This window comes from Oryctolagus cuniculus, chromosome 4 (assembly GCF_051225735.1).
Source record: "Oryctolagus cuniculus isolate XC-2025 breed Fujian yellow rabbit chromosome 4, ASM5122573v1, whole genome shotgun sequence".
Taxonomy (NCBI): Eukaryota; Metazoa; Chordata; class Mammalia; order Lagomorpha; family Leporidae; genus Oryctolagus; species Oryctolagus cuniculus.
The window spans coordinates 43,868,455-43,888,328 of NC_142870.1; the positions used below are offsets into that span (position 1 = coordinate 43,868,455).

General features: G+C 37.3%; 1 protein-coding gene across 4 annotated transcripts in view; it reads left to right on the plus strand.

Moving 5' to 3' along the window:
- CADM2 (cell adhesion molecule 2) overlaps positions 1-19,874 on the plus strand; it is a 1,135,583-nt gene that overhangs the window by 1,007,404 nt on the left and 108,305 nt on the right. For all 4 annotated transcript variants that reach the window (XM_070071934.2, XM_051859415.3, XM_089330678.1 and 1 more), the window contains one exon: positions 11,012-11,102. In XM_070071934.2, coding sequence (XP_069928035.1) covers positions 11,012-11,102 — 91 coding nt within the window. The remainder of the gene's footprint in view (positions 1-11,011; positions 11,103-19,874) is intronic.

A 19,874-nucleotide genomic window follows, 5' to 3' on the forward strand; every position in this document is an offset into this window, starting at 1 on the left:
TAAAAGGGATTTAGTGAATTTTCAAAATAAATGTGTCCTAATCATTTGGGGCAATATTAACGGAAATCTCAGCTAAGTAGTAAATGAGAATTTTGAGTTTTCCTTCAAAATTACAAACAAAAAAATTAAATGGGATATTAGGGGGAAAGGCAGTCTTACCCAGAGGGAATGAGTATTGCATAGCGCTGCAGGTTAAACATTTCAGTTTAACTCGTGACCCATGAATCCACTGCTAGTAAAAGTGGTGGATCTTGTGGTATGGACTGAGTTTGGTTTAGAGCTTTTATTTCAGGAAAATATCATAGTGTCTTTACGAGAGTATTAAAAATTTCTTTCATTTCAAGAGTCAATAGTCAATGGAGAACAAAAAGGATCCCCATTAATGGGCTCTTTTTCAAGATTATGGAGAAAGACTTGATTTTGAAAACCAAGGACAAAGAGCATACAACAAAAAGCATCAGTCCACAGTGCAGTCTAACAGAGAATCAGAACCCAAACTTAGTTGAGTGGGGTCAAGATCAGGACAGAAAGTATCAAACTGATTTATGAGTGTAACTTGCGTGAGTCACTCTTCTGAGCCTTATTTTTATATTCTAAACAACGCAATCAGAACAGAGTTGTCCTTGCATACTTTATAAGTAGTTCAATAAACCAAGGAATTCAGAATATTTATAGCATTGAATGTTATTTGCCAAGTATTTAATCAGTCTTTAATGATATTAGAAGATAGTAGTGAGAAGTAAATTATTTTATATTATACTGATGGTCCTAGCCATTAATTGAAAAAATTCCAAAAGACTATTGTTCAATTGTTTATTCATCAAATATTTAATTGACATCAAGGAGCTAGTCTAGACATCGAGTATAGAGCAGCAAACAAGACAGAGAAGATGTCAACTGTGAGAGTTGCATTCCTGGGAATATGTTGATTCACCAGCACCATTCATGAAAACCAACACCTAATCTGGAAGTGCTATAAATGTGAATGGTAGAATGTACAATGTAATAATGTTACAATGTTATAGTTCCACTGAAACAAAAAATGTAAATGGATAATAGTACTATGATTTGTATTTAGGAACTACAAAAATTTTTTGAATGAGTCATTTGTGAGTATTTTTACGAACAAATAAAATTATCAAGATAGTATTTTTCTTTCCCTGAAGCCCAAGTAATACCATGAACAATGCAAATAACTACTACTTTTTGTTATAAGAAAATATTTGTTCATGCAGTATATTATACAATATGGAATTTTGATAAAATAAGGACATAATAGGAATGAATTTGAGGTTGTTTCTCTCATTTAACAGCTTTATCATCATCATCACAAGTTAAATGCTACTTTTGTATAATCTTTAAATTTCTTTTATATTTATTGGACTACAAAAGAATTAACATGCTGTTTATTGATAAAAACATTTGACTTAAAGCTCTTTTACTCACTTGTAGAATCTTTAGTGATGAATACATCTTGTTGAGTCACTGGCATTAAATACTTTAAGACCTTGTGCTTTTAAGATTGTCCATTAGGTGCTCTGATAGTAGCTTCATCACAGAGTTTTCTCTATGCTGAAATCTTCATTAAGAATATAGAAAATCCATTCCATTGGATCAATATCTTTACCTTGATTCACACCCTGAATCATTTAATGGAACATGAGGTGTCCTTACTTCTCAAGTTCATGAAACTTTAACCATTTATTTTTAAAAAAGACAAATCTCCTGTCCCTTAATCTATTTCTTCATAGTAATTGTGTTTCTTCCTAAATGAACTCTATAATTTGTCAGGCAAAAATCAAAGAACTAAAATATGGGTAACATGTATGTTTTCTTTGCACATAAAAATATTGAAAACATGTTCTAGACAATGATACTTTTTCCTATAAAAGACTTAGAAAGGAAAATGTGTTGCTTTTAAAATCGCTGTATATTTTATTTGGTTACTACTGAGTCATGGAAATTTATTTGTGAATGAATAAATATGTCTCTATTTTTTAGGTTTATTAGAGTCCTCATTTTCTTGCATTTTTAAGACATTTTATTTGAAAGAGAGAGAGAGAGAGAGAGAGAGAGATTTCCATTTGCTGGTTCATTCCCCCAATAGACACAATGGCCAAGGCTAGTGAAGGAAAAGCCAGGAGCCTGGAACTCCACCTGGATCTTCCACATGGATGGTAGTTGTCCAAGCACTTGGGCCAGCCTCTGCTGCTTTCACAGGTGCTTTATCAGGAAGCTGATGGGAAGCAGAGCATCTGGGACTCAAACCAACACTCATATATAGGATGCCGGTATTATAGGCAACAGTTTATCTCACCATATCACAATACCAGCCCATATTCCCTTGCATTTGGAAATAAGTAGATAGTAATTCACTTATCTATTCATCCAACATATAAATAGTTCTTCAAACCACAGGAAGTGTTAGGTTATAATCTGAAGACACATAATTGGATAAATTAAGATCTTGGATAATGAAATGCTTAATTTTGTGGATTAAGCAACCATGTTTTAAAAAAATTCTACCAGAGGGGCCGGTGCCGTGGCTCACTTGATTACACCTGTCTGCAATGCTGGCATCCCATATGGGCACTGTGTTCTAGTCCCAGTTGCTCCTCTTCCAGTCCAGCTCTCTGCTGTGGCTTGGGAAGGCAGTGGAGGATGGCCCAAGTGCTTGGGCTCCTGCGCCCGCATGGGAGACCAGGAAGAAGCACCTGGCTCCTGGCTTCGGATCGGCGCAGCTCCAGCCATAGCGGCCACTTGGGGAGTGAACCAACAGAGGGAAGACCTTTCTCTCTGTCTCTCTCTCACTGTCTATGACTCTACCTGTCAAATAATAAAAAAAAAAGATGCAAAAACAATTCTACCAGAGGCCAGCCCTGTGGCACAGCAGGTTAAAGCACTGGCCTACAGCACTGGCATCCCATATGTCCCAGCTGCTCCACTATCAATGCAGCTCCCTGATAATATGCCTGGGAGGAAAGCAATGGAGGATGGCCCAAGTGCTTGGACCCCTGTACCCACATGAAAGACCTGGAAGAAGCTCCAGGCTCCTGGCCTCAGCCTTGCCCAGTCCTGGTTGTTGCAGCCATCTGGGCAGTAAACCAGTAGATGGAAGACCTCTCTCTCTGTCTCACCTCTCTCTGTAACTCTGCCTTTCAAATAAATAAAAATAAATCTTTAAAAAAATTCTACCAGGTGTAATATTTTATAACTACTGGATATGTTCTGTATTATGAAATAATTTAAATCTAATTCCATGTCATTTACATATATTTTGTATTATATGTGATACTTATTATATATGTTCACATATATTCAATAAATATAGTGCTGATAGATTTCATCTAATATTTCCTTTTTGGAGATTTATTTACTTGTTTGAATGGCAAAGTGACAGACAGAGAAAGGGACAAGGAGTGAAAGAGAGATCTTTAGTCCACTGGTATACTCCCCCAATGCCTGCAACAGCCAAGCAGAAGCCAGGAGCTAGGAACTCCATCTGAGTCTCGCAGGTGGGTAGCAGTGACTCATACTTAGATGATCACCTGCTTTCACCCAGGTATGCTAGCAGGAAGCTAGGTTGGAAGCAGAGGAGATGGGACTAGATCTCAGATATTGATATAGGAAGTTGCAATCCAAGTAGTGGCTAAACCTGCTGCAACACAACGTGTGCTCCTAATTTAGGTAATTCTTGTCAACCAGCAAGTGTCATGATGCTTTAAAATGTCAAGCTGGGGCCAGTGCCATGGCTCACTTGGTTATTCCTCCGCCTACGGCACTGACATCCCATATGGGCCCCAGGTTCTAGTCCCCGTTGCTCCTCTTCCAGGCCAGCTCTCTGCTGTGGCCCAGGAGGGCAGTGGATGATGGCCCAAGTGCTGAAGCCCTGCACCCACATGGGAGACCAGGAAGAAGCACCTGGCTCCTGGCTTTGGATCAGCGTAGTCCGGCCATAGCAGCCATTTGGGGAGTAAACCAACAGAGGGAAGACCTTTCTCTCTGTCTCAATCTCTCTCACTGTCTATAACTCTACCTGCCAAATAAATAAATAAATAAAAATATTTAAAATGTTGTCAAGTCAGAGTTTAAAAGGTAGAACAAAACAAAACAAGAATAGGGGCTGGTGTTGTGGTGTAATAAAGACTCCGCCTATGGTGCAGGCATGTTTTGGATGCAGGATTCACAAGATAATTGTGCTTTAAGAAGATGAAAATCGTGGTTAGCCTTTTAACAAGAGAGTGGAAAGTCTAGAGGCAAGGGACAATTTAGGAGATGATTGCTCAAATTAAAGTCAATGAGGATCTGGCATAGACAAGGACATATCAGTGAGAAGGAAAAGGAAGAAAATCGTGTGGGAATGGAATTGAAGGGTTTAATAGGTTATTGTGGTGAGCAGAAGAAACAATGATTTGGAAAAAGGAAAGATCCCAAGAAGTTTCAGAAAGCTTATGTTACGAGAATAGGATTTGATTTGGACAAAAATATTTGAATAATGTTTTACATTTTTCCATTTTGTTTTTTTCTGAGCACCTTTTTTTTTTTTTTTTTTTTTGACAGGCAGAGTGGACAGTGAGAGAGAGAGAGAGACAGAGAGAAAGGTCTTTCTTTTTCCGTTGGTGATTTTTACCCTAAAAATGATTGATCATTCCCTTATGGATATAATAAAATAATGAATGAAGATAAAAATAGAAGTAATATCCTTTAACCTTAAGTAAAAGTCTGAGAAAGCAGAAATTATTTCCTATGAATAACAAATTGTGAGGGGCCAGCGCCATGGCACAGTAAGTTAATCCTCCGCCTGCAGCGCCAGCATCCCATATGGGCGCCAGTTCTAGTCCTGGCTTCTCCTCTTTCAGTCCAGCTCTCTGCTGTGGCCTGGGAAAGCAGTAGAAGATGGGCCAGGTCCTTGGGACCCTGAACCAACGTGGGAGACTGGGAAGAAGTACCTGGCTCCTGGCTTCGGATTGGCGCACCTCTGGCTGTTGCAGCCATTTGAAGAGTGAACCAACAGACAGAAGACCTTGTGTCTCTCCCTCATACTGTCTGTAACTCTACCTCTCAAATAAATAAATTAAATCTTAAAAAAATTAAATGAGAAAAAGTTTGGGATAATGATTGCATACTGTAGTACCTGTTAAACATGGTATGCTTGAGAGGAATGCCAATATTTCATGGAAATATATACTAGAATTCTGGCTGAATAAATAAACAAATCTGTTCATAAATATTTTCTTGGCCAGAATAGAGGAGGAAGAAAATGTAGTTTACATATGTTGTGTTTGCATTAAGGAGGAAATTGCCATTTTTATAATCATGGATTTTTTATCTACTAACATCTAATATAAAAAATTCATAACAGAAAAAAGTAAGCAATATAGATTTAATTAAATTAAATGTGAACTAAGATTGAACATTAATCTAAGGTTTTGGACAGAGTTATTTGAGACAAATTATACCCGCAGTAGGTACCCATGAATCTTAATTAAGCATTTTTCAACATTTCAGAATAGTGTTTACGAGATGATAGATCAGACATCTTATACTTTTATTGATTTAATAATTATTTAGTGAGCACAGAAATTGTATAAAGCAGTAGATAAGCTAACACTGAGAATGCAACATTGAGTTAAAAAGAACACACTAAAGTGGAGAAAACATGCAGCAAAGATATCTGGCCAAAGTTGAGGATAATGATTGTTGCCCTCAGTAAACGCCTTAAAGATTTAAAATATATGTAGGAGTTAAACAAACAAAGAACATTCTGATCATCTGCATCAAAGCAATGTGGAAGATTTTCATTCTGAAATTCAAAGAATAAATACAATGTTATAAATCAAATACAGGGGCCAGCGCTGTGGCACAGCGGGTTAACGCCCGGGCCTGAAGTGCCAGCATCCCATATGGATGCCGGTTTGAGACCCGGCTGCTCCACTTACCATCCAGCTCTCTGCCATGGCCTGGGATAGCAGTAGAAGATGGCTCAAGTACTTGGGCCCCTGCACCCACATGGGAGACCCAGAAGAAGCTCCTGGCTCCTGGCTTCGGATTGGCACAGTTCCAGCTGTTGTGGCCAGTTGGGGAGTGAACCATTGGATGGACGACTTCTCTCTCTCTCTCTCTCTCTCTCTCTCTCTCTACCTCTCCTCCTTTCTCTGTGTAACTCTTTCAAGTAAAAATAAATAAATCTTTTTAAAAAAAGTCAAATACAAATCAGATAGGACTCAATCATTTATTTTTCCTTTTTATCCTAAGAGCTAAGATTAACCAAAAAAGTTTCAATCATTAAGTTGGTGTGAGTGGGTTTATGTTTTGAGAATACAATTTTGTTTGGTTTTAGAAATAAGATTTAAGGGGGCGGGGTGAAATACTAACACAAATGTGACCATGTGCTATTTTGATAAACTGGAAATAGCAAGTGGCTGTTGACTTATAAAAATTAAGTGAGTAGATTTGAACATTATTTAGGAGGTATAGAGCAGACCTTGTGGTTAATTTCTTGATTACAGAAGAGATAAGGGAGAAGAATAGGCTGGTGTATGTAGCTGGATGGATGCTGGTGGTATCTGCCACACTAGACACAGCTGAATGTGTTGGTGAAGATTGGAAGCTTTGTGTTCACTTGGCACGGTGCTGTGGCGTAGCAGGTAAAGCTGCCACCTGCAGCGCCTGCATCCCATATGGGTTCTGATTTGGGTCCTGGCTGCTTCACTTCTGATCCAGCTCTCTGCTATAGCCCGGGACAGTGAAAGATGGCCCAAGTCCTTAGGCCCCTGCACCATCGTGGGAGACCCATAAGAAGCTCCTGTTCAGCCTGGCCCAGCTCTGACTGTTTTGGTCATTTGGGGAGTGAACCAGCAGATGGAAGATTCTCTCTCTCTCTCTCTACCTCTCAAATAAATATTTTAAAAATATGCCATATCTTTAAGAAACCCAAGTGGATATTCCAAATAGTTGCTGCATTTACATAAATAAATGTAACTTTGGAACAGATCTGCTCTGGGATATAAATCTGTGAGTGACTGGTAAGGAGATAGAATTCTAGATGTATGTATGGCTAAAATGCCCTAGAGAAAAGTATGTGAGAGCAAATCTTTAGTTGCATGGAATCTCTTTGTTTGTGATCTTCAGCGTTTTATGCTAAGTCAAAAGAATAACACACCAGAACCTGAGACAGAATAACAGAGATCTAAGAGTTGAACTAAGAGTCTGTGTTTGTGAGAAGGGAGACAGGGATTTGTCAAAGAAATCTGGGGAAGATAATTCTCTCTTTTTTTTTGTTTTTCATTTTTAAAATCTTTACCCAGATTCCATTTTTACTTAGCTTTCTTATTTATTTGGGAATATAATTCTTAGGAAAAGGAAATGAGTCAACAGTTTCATAAATTTTGAAGTCAAATCAATGAATATTGTGTGATAGTTCTTGATTTTTTGGTAACTTAAAACTTACTTGGATTAATCATCAGAGTTCATGGAAATGAATTTTGTGCTCAGTATATTGTCTGCTTCAACATTTGCTTATCATGGAAATTCTGTGTGTTGGATCTAAAGGGAATACTGAAGCATGCTTCTAGGGACCATTTGCTACACGAATTCTCACCTCTAATAAAGTCCTTAAACAGAGCTGAGAAAAATCCAACCGTATTCTGTTTTCCTCTCTTGCCTTTAAATAGCAGCTACTTGCAATTTCATTTACCTTGGGGAAGCAGATATTGGTGGTAGCCCGCCAGATCCCTTTGGTACACACCATTTCTGTACACTGCGTAGGACAGGAGTGTCAGAGAAATAATGCCACTCCTCAAAGCTGTTTTCTTTCTCTTTTAAAGATTTACTTTATTTATCTGAAAGATAGAGTTACAGAGAGAGAGAGAGAGATTTAAGGAGGGAGAGAAAGAAAGAGAGATCTCCCATCGGCTGGTTCATGCACCCAAATGGCTGTAACAGCCAGGGCTTGGCCAGGCCAAAGCCAGGAGCCAGGAGCTCCCTCCAGGTCTCCCATGTAAGTGCAGGGGTCCAAGGACTTAGGTCATCAGCTGCTGTTTTCCCAGGCACATTAGCAGGGAACTGGATGGGAAGTGGAGCAGCTGGGACTGGAAATGCCACATTGCAGGTGGCATCTTAAGTGGTTGTGCCGCAGCACTGGCCCCTCAAAGCATGTTTCAACCAAACATCAATGAGAATTGGAAAATATCTGATAAATACCCCTGTTCCTTGCCCCTCGAGTAAGTTAACCTTGAGGTGTGTCATAGTTCCACAGTGGTGTCACTTGCTTAAGAACACAGTCTTCATTTGCTTTTTTTACTTCCTTCCCTTCTCTTCTCACTTGCCAGGATTTGCGAAGGCAAATCCCCTACCCCCTTAAAAGGCACGATCCAGGATCTTTTTGTATGAAGGGCTCTTCCAAACATTCATGGGAAACTCAAATTATGAGCAAAGGATGCACGGATTTGAAAATTGTTCCTTGCACTAAAATAAACATTTGATTTAACATTTCTACAAGCCATTAAAGTATTCTTATATACATACAACATACAAAGAAAGAATTTATTGTAAGGAATTGTCCATGTGTATTTAGACGTTGGCAGATCCCAAGGTCTGCAAGTTAAGTTGGCAAACTGGAGATTCAAGACAGGCAATTTTAAAATTTTAGTGTAAGTTGTGGCATGATAGTAGAATTGACGGTGTATTTCCATTCTAAATGCCAGCAGGCTCAGCACTCAGGAAGATGCAAGAGTTTATATCCCAGTCCAAAGGCAGGAAGAAAGCTGATATTCCAGTTTGAAAGTCATCTGATAGGGCAGAATTCTTTCGGACACAAGAAAGGGTCAGACATCTCTTTCAGACTGCTAGTGATGGGATGAAGCCCCTGCATTGTGGAGGGCATTCTACTTTACTCAGACTACCAGTGGAAATATTAATCTTGTCCTAAAATACCCTCACAGAAACTCCCTGAATGATGTTTGACCAAGTAGCTGGGTCAAGGCGTGGTCTGCTTGATCCATAAAATTATCAACCATCCCAGACACTCAGATTACCCAAATTTCCTCACCCCTTTTTGCCCAGAAAATGAAGCTTTTTTTAAAAGATTTATTTTATTTATTTGAAAGTCAGAGTTACACAAAGAGGAGAGAGAGAGAGGGAGGGAGAGAGGGAAGGAGAGAGAGAGAAGTGTCTTCCATCTGTTGGTTCACTCCCCAGATGGCCACAACTGCCGGAGCTGCGCCAATCCGAAGCCAGGAGCCAAGAACCTCCCCTGGGTCTCCCACATGGGTGAGGGGCCCAAGTACTTGGGCCATCTTCTACTGCTTTCCCAGGCCACAGCAGAGAGCTGAATCGGAAGAGGAGCAGCTGGGACTAGAACCGGTGCCCATAGGGGATGCCGGCGCTTCAGGGCAGGGCTTTAACCCACTGTACCACAGCACCAGCCCCAAATGAAGCTTTTGTGATAATACATCAAAGGGAAAAGGAAATCTGTTATGTATGTATTTGGGTAAAGGTCTTACAAACACAGCCTTCAGTTTGAAAAGTACAATTCTGGTTCACCCCTGCTAATTAATATTTAGTTAATATTTGCCCTTCACTTTTAAAAATGCCCTGCATTAGACTAAATGATAGGATCATCCTCATCAATAACTGATTCCATAAACATGGTGATGACAATAGAAAAGTTAATAAAGTTTATTTAAATATTTTATTAAATATTTTTCTTCTACCAGTTAAAAATTATGAAAAATATGTGTCATATTTTTCAGATTATTTTTTCTTGAGTTATTTTACCCTACAATTATGTACAATGCTATATGTTGAACGCCTGTTTGTAAGCAGAATTTTATTTTTTCACATTAAACATATTTTTTAAAGGATTGAGAAAGAATGCATTGAAAAGCAGGAATAAATTTAAAGTATGATATAAGGTGTTCCACAGGATCATAGCTTACTCTATACATGACAAACTTAAATACCATCCTCAAATATCTAATCTGATTATCACTAAATTGATTGACACCTATTTAACCGACTTCAAAATCGGAGGGTGACTACAATGCCAGAAAAGCTCAGTTCTTCTGTTAATAAGAAGGGAAGGAGGCAAGTAATTGTGATGTTTGAAGAATTCAGAGCGTATTTATATATTTTAAAAATGGGGAGATAAGAGGAAAAGGCAATTCTATGCTGACTGTGGATCAGACAATGTTAGCACTGCCAAAGTCCCAGAATTGTGTGTTTATATTGTGCCCTTCTATAGCTTACTTTACATTTATTCTGTGAAATACATATCTTTGTATTGATTAAAGATATTTCATGGCATATGAGTTATAAATATAAATGTCTTAAAGTGTTCTTGATCCTCTTCCACCAGCAACCATTTTATTATTAAAAAGAAATAATTTTCTAATAATTATGCAGTAGCAGATAAGACAGTATGCTTTTTCGGAATATTATAAATGGCTCCCTGAAGTGATTTGCTAACTGTACTTTAGAACAAGCAGTGTTGCTCAGTGCAGCATTACTGCATTTTCAAAAAAATTCTGCATACTGCTTGGGAGACAGCAATTGATCTTGAGTTCATTGTGGGTTCCTTATTGTGAGTCTCTGGTATCCCTGCAACAATGAAAGTGTTGTTATTCAAATGCACATAAATGCATTCAGTCCATAATAATAGTATTCATAGCCATCTATAAATAGTTGAAGAAACAATTGTGTGAAATGCTTGATATTCATCTGAACCACTTTTTGCAATCTCACTTTTAAATTCAGATTTCAGGAAGAATACAACAGTTCTGTTCATAAGATATTCAGATTTTTTTTTTTTTTGCTAGCTTTGCATGGACAGAGTGGTAGCTCTTAAAATTATACACCTTATTTCATCGAATCTAAGAAACTCCTTATAAACATATTTATTTTTAAGAAATATATAGGAAATTCAAAACATAGTGGTGATGCAAAGCTATTAAACATAGAGCTTTATATTATTTATGTTGAATGACTTTTCTTAATCTCCCTTTGTTTCCAGATACACCGTCAGTTAAGATCATACCATCCACGCCTTTTCCACAAGAAGGACAGCCTTTAATTTTGACTTGTGAATCCAAAGGAAAACCACTGTAAGTGATTTAATGAGCAATAAAGTTTTTCACTGTTACTTCTCTCATCCTTTGATTTCAGGCTTTTGCTGTAGAAATCTGCTGTTTTGGTCTTTTGCTGGGTGGGCAAAATGGTCTCTAGAACAGAAAACCCCTGAACCTTGTCTTCATTAAATGTCTGTGGAAGATTGGTTTTCACTTTGTCATCCAGGGAAGTTTCTGGGAAGGTTTCCAACTGTGATTTTTTTGTTACTTTTTTTCTCTCCAGTAAGATATTTCAACCTAAAAGGGGGAGGGGGTAGGATTAATCAGGCATTATTTATATCAACAGACAGATAACAGGTATGCATTGCTGAACTTAGTTCTCCCATGCAAAACTTTGAAAATCTGCCAAATATGCCCAAGTTTTAAGTTGCATGGGGAATCATTTTCATAATAAGAGAAATCAAATCTGCATTTCTTATGGAATACCAAATGAGACATAATTCGGGAATGTGATGTGCCTGAAAGTAATGGGAATGAAATGGGTCACAAGTTCAATGCTTTTCCTTACAAAGTGATTCCTTACTAGGATATATGCACAGTAATATCATGCTTATAAACAGCTAACTGATAGATTATTTTATGCAAATTTTAAATATGTATATTCAAATACGGATAATATTTGGAAATTATATGATCATTCTAATATAGTAACTCCCCAGACCTAACTTTCTGTAGTTTACCTGATCTTTAAAAAACTTCCAATTGATTTGCATTCTGTTAAAATTTTAATAAGAGGAATTTAATTGTCCTCTGTATTATGATAACTTCTGTGAAAATCAGGTTAAATTACTAAAATTTTGCTTCCAATCATATTTATGTTATTTAAGTGCAGATTTCACCTAATTCCATGAGAAATTCTTTTAAAGGAATTGTAAGATATGTTAACATCCTTATTCATTTGACATTATCTTTTTGTGCTTTCTTTATCATAATGTTGATATTAAACTTAATTATTTTCTGCAAATGCTAGTATGTTGATTAAAGAGCATTTGTAAGTCAATCTATTACTTCTCTTCAATATTTTTTTTAGAAGTTATTTATTTGAAAGGCAGAGTTACAGAGGTAGGGGCAGAGAGGGACAAGGGGGGGGGATAGAGAGAGAGAGAGAGAGAGGTCTTCCATCTGCTGGTTCACTCCCCAAATGACTGCAACAGCTGGAGCTGGGCAGATCCAAAGCCAGTGGCCTGGAGTTTCTTCTGGGTCTCTCACGGGGGTGCAGGGGCCCAATCACTTGGGCCATCTTCTACTGCCTTCCCAGGCCATAGCATAGAGCTGGATTGGAAGAAGAGTGTACAGGACTTGAACTGGTGCCTGAACGGAATGCCGGCACTGCAGGCAGCAGCTTTACTTGATAGGCCACAGCACCAGCCCCATATTTCTCTTCAATCTTGTAAGAAAAGTTTGGAGTCACTTTGGCCTCTAAAAGAAATACATTCTTTTTAATGGTAGCTTTACTATATATAGCCTTCTCAATTCACTTTCATAGTTCTTACCTTCTGAGAAGCTCAAATTGCTTATAGAAAACATTTTTCTACTGCAGTATGTTATTTATATGTGACAAGTGCATTTTAGGATTATAGCTTCAAGAAGAGCTTTTGGCTGCAAGTTCAGTATTTAACTAAGGAAGAAGTATAATTGACTCTGCTCAGCTATAGGCATACTTAAATCTTAATTTCTTTGAATTCAATATATCTAATATCATCACTCTTTTGTTAACTTTCCCCTCCATCTCAACACCTATATTTCATCCTATTATTTTCCAAATATGTAATTGTAATTACCTCCTTTCTCTCTTCATTTGCTACTGCTTTGCCTTGTAACCACAGAGGTCCAAATATGGTCATGTGAAGGCATATGATCAGAATTAGAACATAGCAAACTATTTTTATTTTTATACTTCTCCCTTTCATATATATCCAAAAATGTGTTTGTGTAAATGTATGCGATTAAATGAAGGGAAGGTGGAAGGCATGAGGTATGGAACACTTGAACATAAATATCTGTCTGCTCAAACAGCACCCAGTGGCTATCAGTGACCTGCTACTTGATTCCACGTTGATTCCATGTCGCCCCTTCTAGAGACATCATTTTATTTAGGGGAATAATTAAATTTTTGAGGTTTAAGTAATTAAATACTTAAATAGTTCATGTCAGTTAGCTCAGATATAGTTGAATAGACATGCCTTATTGTGGGTCTCTGAGTTTCAGATACCCAGGAAAATGCTTGCACGAACAATGAAATATACAAAATTTCTTATTTAGTTTAGTTATGATTACAATGGTGTGGGAAGTTTAGGAAACAAAAAATACCACCTATATCAGAGTATCCTAATCAATATCATTTTGCAAACAGAGAAAGGAAATAAGAAAGGGTTACCCATTTTACAGAAGAGAAAACTAAGGGTCAAAGATGTTAGCCAAATTTTCTTATGCATCCAGATTTTAAATGAGTGAATGAGCTTTGTATCAAAGTTACTCTTTCAGTTATTGGTTGCTATTTAGCTGCCGAATCTAAATTGCCACTTGTGGTAGCTGGGATAGTTTGTGAAAATCTGAAATGGGTCTGACAATAATTTTGAACACTGAAGTTGAATGTATGGATGCTTTACATTTAATAATTGGCTAGAATTGCAATATATTTTATTGTTGCTATCTTTAACCAGACTTTCCTCTATATTTATACTCCTTTTGACACTTGCCTGATTTCTGTCAAACTGACCGTTTCTAGCATGAGTGTGTCGCCATTAACACTCCCACCATAATTAATACAGTATCTTTTGCAAAATGGTCATTATATTCTGTCTTGACTTGTATAGATCTCACTATTTTATTATTTATACTATGTTCTGCAATTAAATGTGGATTAACTTATTCACTTGTCTTATATCACATTCCTCCTGTGCTTGCCAGGCCATTGACATTAAGGTCATAGTCAACTTCTTTGATTGTTCCTTCTTTTAGTGCACCGCTTTTTTATCTTTATTTTTTAAAAATCCATTTCTTTATTTGAAAGTCGGAGATACAGAGAAAGAGAGAGACAGGAGAGAAAATTTTCCATCCGTCTGTTCTCTCTCCAGATCGTCACACTGTCCAGGGCAGAGCCAGGTTGAAGCCAGGAGCCAGGAGCTTCAACTGAGTCTCTCACGTAGGTCACAAGAGCCCAAACACTTGGGTCCTCTTCCAATGCTTTTCCCAGACCATTTGCAGGGAACTAGATTGGAAGTGGAGCAGTTGAGACATCAACTGGCACTCACGTGGGATGTCAATATCACAGGCAGCAGTTTTACCTGCTCTGCCACAACGCTGGCCCCTCTGCTTTCTTTTAGTCCTTCATAACCTTTTTGAAACCAGCTCCTCTGCATTTTCTAACTATCTTTTCCATTAGATGAGTCATTAACCTCTTGAAAGGCTAACTTGTAGCCTCTCTGTAGTTTATCTTGTGTTTCCAACAGTGTCAGATGAGGCGGGCAAAAAAAAAAAAAAAAAAAAAAAAAAAAGGAAAGACTGAAAAGGAATCATTGGATTTTCCCAGAAGGAAATCTTACTGATTATAAAGAAAATAGTCTCATTAGAGCAAAGAGAACAGAAGGCAAATTGAAATGGATGGATCAGGGGGTTTGTAGGTGTTGGGGAAGTCAAGATAGTGGGGAGACCACCCATTTCAGAAAGTGAACCGTGGGCAGTAAATGAGGAGTGAGAAAAAAATATGTTAAACAGAAATTTGGAAACAAACATAGTAATTAAAAATATAATTGGGAGGCTATCCATATTTTAAAATAAGATTGAAAGAGCAGGAGTGAGATTGAAGTCTGTAATATCACATTAGGCAGGTGAGAATTGATCACGGTCAAAGTTCCACTCCATTACCTTGCAGCTATTGCACCTGATTCCCCATTTAGCTGTCTTGGCACCAGTGAGAAGCAAACTACACCTTAACTTTTGGTTCCCAAAGCACTTAATTTCTATTATCTTTACCCTTTACCTGAGATGCCTCTAATGAGCAGCTGAGAATCATAAATAGGAAATTGATAGGATTCGTTTGACTCTTACAACTGACTTACGAGTACCTTTAATCCATCATCAAACCTTCATTTTTTTCTTAAGTATTTCAATATGCAGTTTCTTGAAGAGTACGCTATTCATGTTCATTAGGTTTATTGGTGGCAGACAAAATAACACCACTATCTTTTGTGTAAATCATAAAATGACAGCATGGCTCAAGTTGTCTTGAGACTCGTGTTCCTAGCCTGCCCTCCTGTATGCTAATGTTGTTTTCCTTGTTCTAAATGTGAGAGCCCCAGAGCCTGTTTATGAACAATCATGCTTTATTTGACTGCTTTGGACAGAAGCCTTTTACCATTTTCCTGGGGAACAGCTGCATAACTTGGGCCAGGACCAAATTGTTCCACTTGACACTACTATAGAGGCATTCTATTCTTTCCTTAAAAGAGAGATTACTGTACATGTCTGTCTATTGTTTTAATTTTAGTTTAAAGTGAGGACCAAGCTAATGCCAGCCACTTTTCTTTCAAGTCCCCAGAGTTTTGCAGCCCTCTTCTTTCTTTGGCTGAATTCCCAGACAGCTTTCAGGCAGCAGCAGTCTCCGTTTATAAAAGTAGAGGGAGAAAGAAGAAAAAGAAATAAAAAACAAAAACCAAGCCTTTATATTACATTAAAGTCATGACCTTAAATGTGGTGGCATTGTCCCACACATGCACTAAGTTACGAGTCACCATTCATTATTAAAATGCTTAACTCTGTCAGTTTACTTCTAGAGATCAATGGTACATTTCCAGTGAAATAAATGTGTATTTGGCATGTATTCTATAAAGAAAATAATTATAGGTATTGATAGATTTTTCTGTGTATCCAGCACAATGTTTATGTTGTACTTACTATTTCACCTTCTGGTAGCCTCCATTTTTCTTTTGTTCTTGGCATAAATCTAGTATGCATAATTGCACAGCACAGAACATCCGTATTTTATCCAAGAGGAAAGATTTTAATCTTTAAGAAGACAGATCACATACCACATAACAACCAGTGAGGTGTATTAGAGGAACAATTACACATCCATTTTGGAAATGATCAAGAACTAAAGAAGAAATCAGATATGTATGTATTAGTGCAGTTTCCTATTAGCATAATGGAGATTTTTTTGAAAGGAGGTAAAAATTAAGGCAAGATAGCTACATATCAGCTCAGCATTTTCAGTCTACCATGTACTTTTTTGTAAATCACAGGTATTTTTTAATTGGTATACAAGCCAATTACAGTCCAAAGAAATGACAAAACAAACCAGGAGTTAAAGAAGGCAAATTATTATCCACAGTTAATTTTTTTGAAAATGGGATAATAGATGCTCTTTGAAATGAGAATATTGACATAAAATAAAATAATAACTTTCACCTGATTGGACCTAACAAAACATGTTATTATAACATATTTGTTACACTAATAACACACACAAAAATAGTCATCTAGTTAGTCATGAAGACCCATATTATATTCAGAGAGGATGCTCTAGTGCACAAAAATTTTGTAAGGGCAATTGAAGCAGAAATACAAATCTGGGTTTTAAATATAAATCTGTGGATATTGGTGGCCTGGAGTGAACTGGAACAAGTCACTTAACCATACCAGGTATGTTTTTTTCTGTTTTTTTATTAATAAATTTATTTTTAGAGTAGTGTAATGTTCAGCCAAAAATATAGCCAGAATATACAGAATTCCCATGCACTCATTTTCACATACTCATAGCGTCCCTAACTACCCACGTCACATCCCATAGCGTAGCATGTGTTACAAGCAATGAACTTACATTGATCCAGCATTGTGATCCCCAAGCCCAGAGCTGGCACTGAATTCACTCTTGAACAATAAGTATGTTTTAAATATTTATTTACATGAATGCCACAGTGACAAAGAGAGTGAGACACACAGAATAAAATTCCATCTGCTAGTTCACTCCCCAAATGACTGCAACAGCCGGATCTGGACCAGTTCACATCCTGGAACCAGGAACTCCATCCTGGTCTCCCACATAGGTCATAGTGGCCCAAGCACTTGAGTCATTTTTCACTGCCTTCCCAGGCATACTAGTAGAAGCTGGATCAGAAGCTGGGCAGCTAGAACTGGAAGTTAAACACTGATATGGGACACTGTCATTGCAAGTGATGGCTTAACCTTCAGTGCTGCTACCTTAACCCCATGTATATTTTTTTATCTCTAAAATTGAGATGAAATCTAGTGAACAAATCATTTTGTAAAAAATTTGTCTTATTTATTTGAAAGGCTGATGTGCAGAGAAAGAGGGAAACACATTCACACAGATTGTCTGTCCTCTGTTTGATTCCCCAAATGGCTGCAATAGTTGGGACTGGACAGGCTGAAGCCAGGAGCCTGGAACTCCACCTGGTTTTCCTATATGAATGCAGAGGCCCAAGAATTTTGCTGGTTTCACAGCTGCATTAGCAAGGAGTTGGATCAGAAGTGGAGAAGCCAGGACTCAAACCAGTGCTCATGTGGGATGCCATCATTACAGGTGGTGGCTTAACCCACTGTACCACAGTGGTGGACCCTACTGAAAAAATTATTTCAAGTGTAAACAACAATATATATGAAATGTCTCCAAGTAATTTCATAATAAATAATAAGTATGAATTTGATAATATTTTGTCAAGGAATTATATATAGTATATATCACAAAGTTTCCAAATCAGAAATATTAATTTTATGCTTTATATACATATATATGATGCAATTGGACTACTATAGCAACTCTGTAACTTGAGTTATTATCTATTATATATATATATATACATATATCATATATCTTTGGAATTCAAGTATGTTTGCCTACCAAAACAACCCAGCCTGAAGTCATGGCAAAACTGATAGATCAACTTGGCTATTCTATCTGAGGTTTCATAATAATAATAATAATAATAAAATATTAAAGATAAAATACAGTGAAAAAGTTGTGGTAAGAATTCTGATCAAATGTAAAATAATTGTAAATGAGAGACAGGGTAATTCTAAGCCATAGGAAGAGTACCTTTCCTAATTTTCCTTGGTGTTAATGTAGAAAAATTTTAGAACAGTTTGAAAGCACTAGAAGTGGTAATGAATTAGATTCAGTTCATAAATTTGAGAAAACTAAGCCATGCAGCAATTCTGGTAGAATGGAAGCACCTAACCAGTTATCAAGTTCTGATACAAGTCAAATGCAGTAGATTTTGATGACTTAAACAACCCACATGAAGCAGATGTCGTCACATGAGAGGGTGGTAAGCAGCAGGGTCTGTGATTTTTAAGAGCTTGTTTTGGCATAGTTTTCCAAGTTCTCGCACACTTGATTGTCTTGTTTAAATCACACAACTACCCTGTTGTAAAGGTTTACAAAGATGGTTAAAATCATTTCCATTTTATAGATGAATAAAAATGTCCTGTGTTTCTAGGACCTTTCTGAGTCAGCCAGCCAGTAAAAGGTAGGACTGGGATTAGAAACCAGCTTCTCTTTCATTGGAACGATTCTAATAGTTGTGTCGTCTTGCTGACTTGGTGTTTTCAGCCCTCCTATCACACTGATTTCTCACAATAGATGGTGATGTTGTCACAGAGCTCAGATAAACTTCCAGTAGAGCCTCTGTTTTTGCCAAACCATTGGAAAAAACACCAGTTACTTGAGCTCAAATTCATATTAGCACATTTAAATGGTTTTAAAAGCTTTGTTAATATAAAGAGAACAGATTTCTTGTATTTCATGGGTATGGTTCTAAGAAGATAACCATATTTCCCACCCTCATCTCTCTCCAATTACCCTCCTTCCTTCCTTTGTTTTTTCTTTAATTTTTTTTCAAAGAGATAATTTCAATACACTGTATAATCACAGGCTTAATTTAAAACTAACCATAATATCCATCAATAAAAAGTAGGAAGGCCACAGTTCCACAGAGTATAAACAAGAGCTAAAAACAGTAGCCATATCACAAGATGTCCATTTCACATCTATACATTTGTTTGTATTCTATACTGACAGATACAAGGGAAAATATATGATGCTTGTCTTTTTGAGATTGGCTTATTTCACTAAGCATAATGGTTGCCAGTTGCATCCATTCTGTTGCAAAAAACAAGATTCCATTCTTTTTATGAATGCATAGTATTCTTTAGTGCATATATACCACATTTTCTTTATTCAGTCATCAGCTGATACAAATCTGGGTTGATTCCATATCTTAGCTATTGTGAATTGAGCTGCAATATACATTGGGTACAGATAACCTTTATATGCTGATTTAATTTTCTTATCTAAATATTAACTAAAGAAATTTTAAATAGAACTAACTCTATAGTTAACTCTTCCTTTTATCCCAAGATTTATTTATTTATTTGAAAGGCAGAGTTACAGAGAGAGAGGAGAAAGAAGGGGAAGAGAGAGAGAGATCTTCTATTGACTGGTTCACTCCCCAAATGGCTACATCAACTAGGGCTGGACGAGGATGAAACCAGGAGCCAAGAGCTTCATCCAGATCTCCCACGTGGGTGTAGGGGCCCAGGAACTTTGGCCATCTTCTGCTGCTTTACAGGCATTAGCAGAGATCTGGATTGGAAGTGGAACAGCCAGGACTGGTACTGGCACTTATATGGGATGCTGGTATCCCAGGTGGCAACTCTACACACCATACCACAATGCCAACCCCTCTAAACATTTTCTAACTGGATTTATCACTGGATGAATAGTAA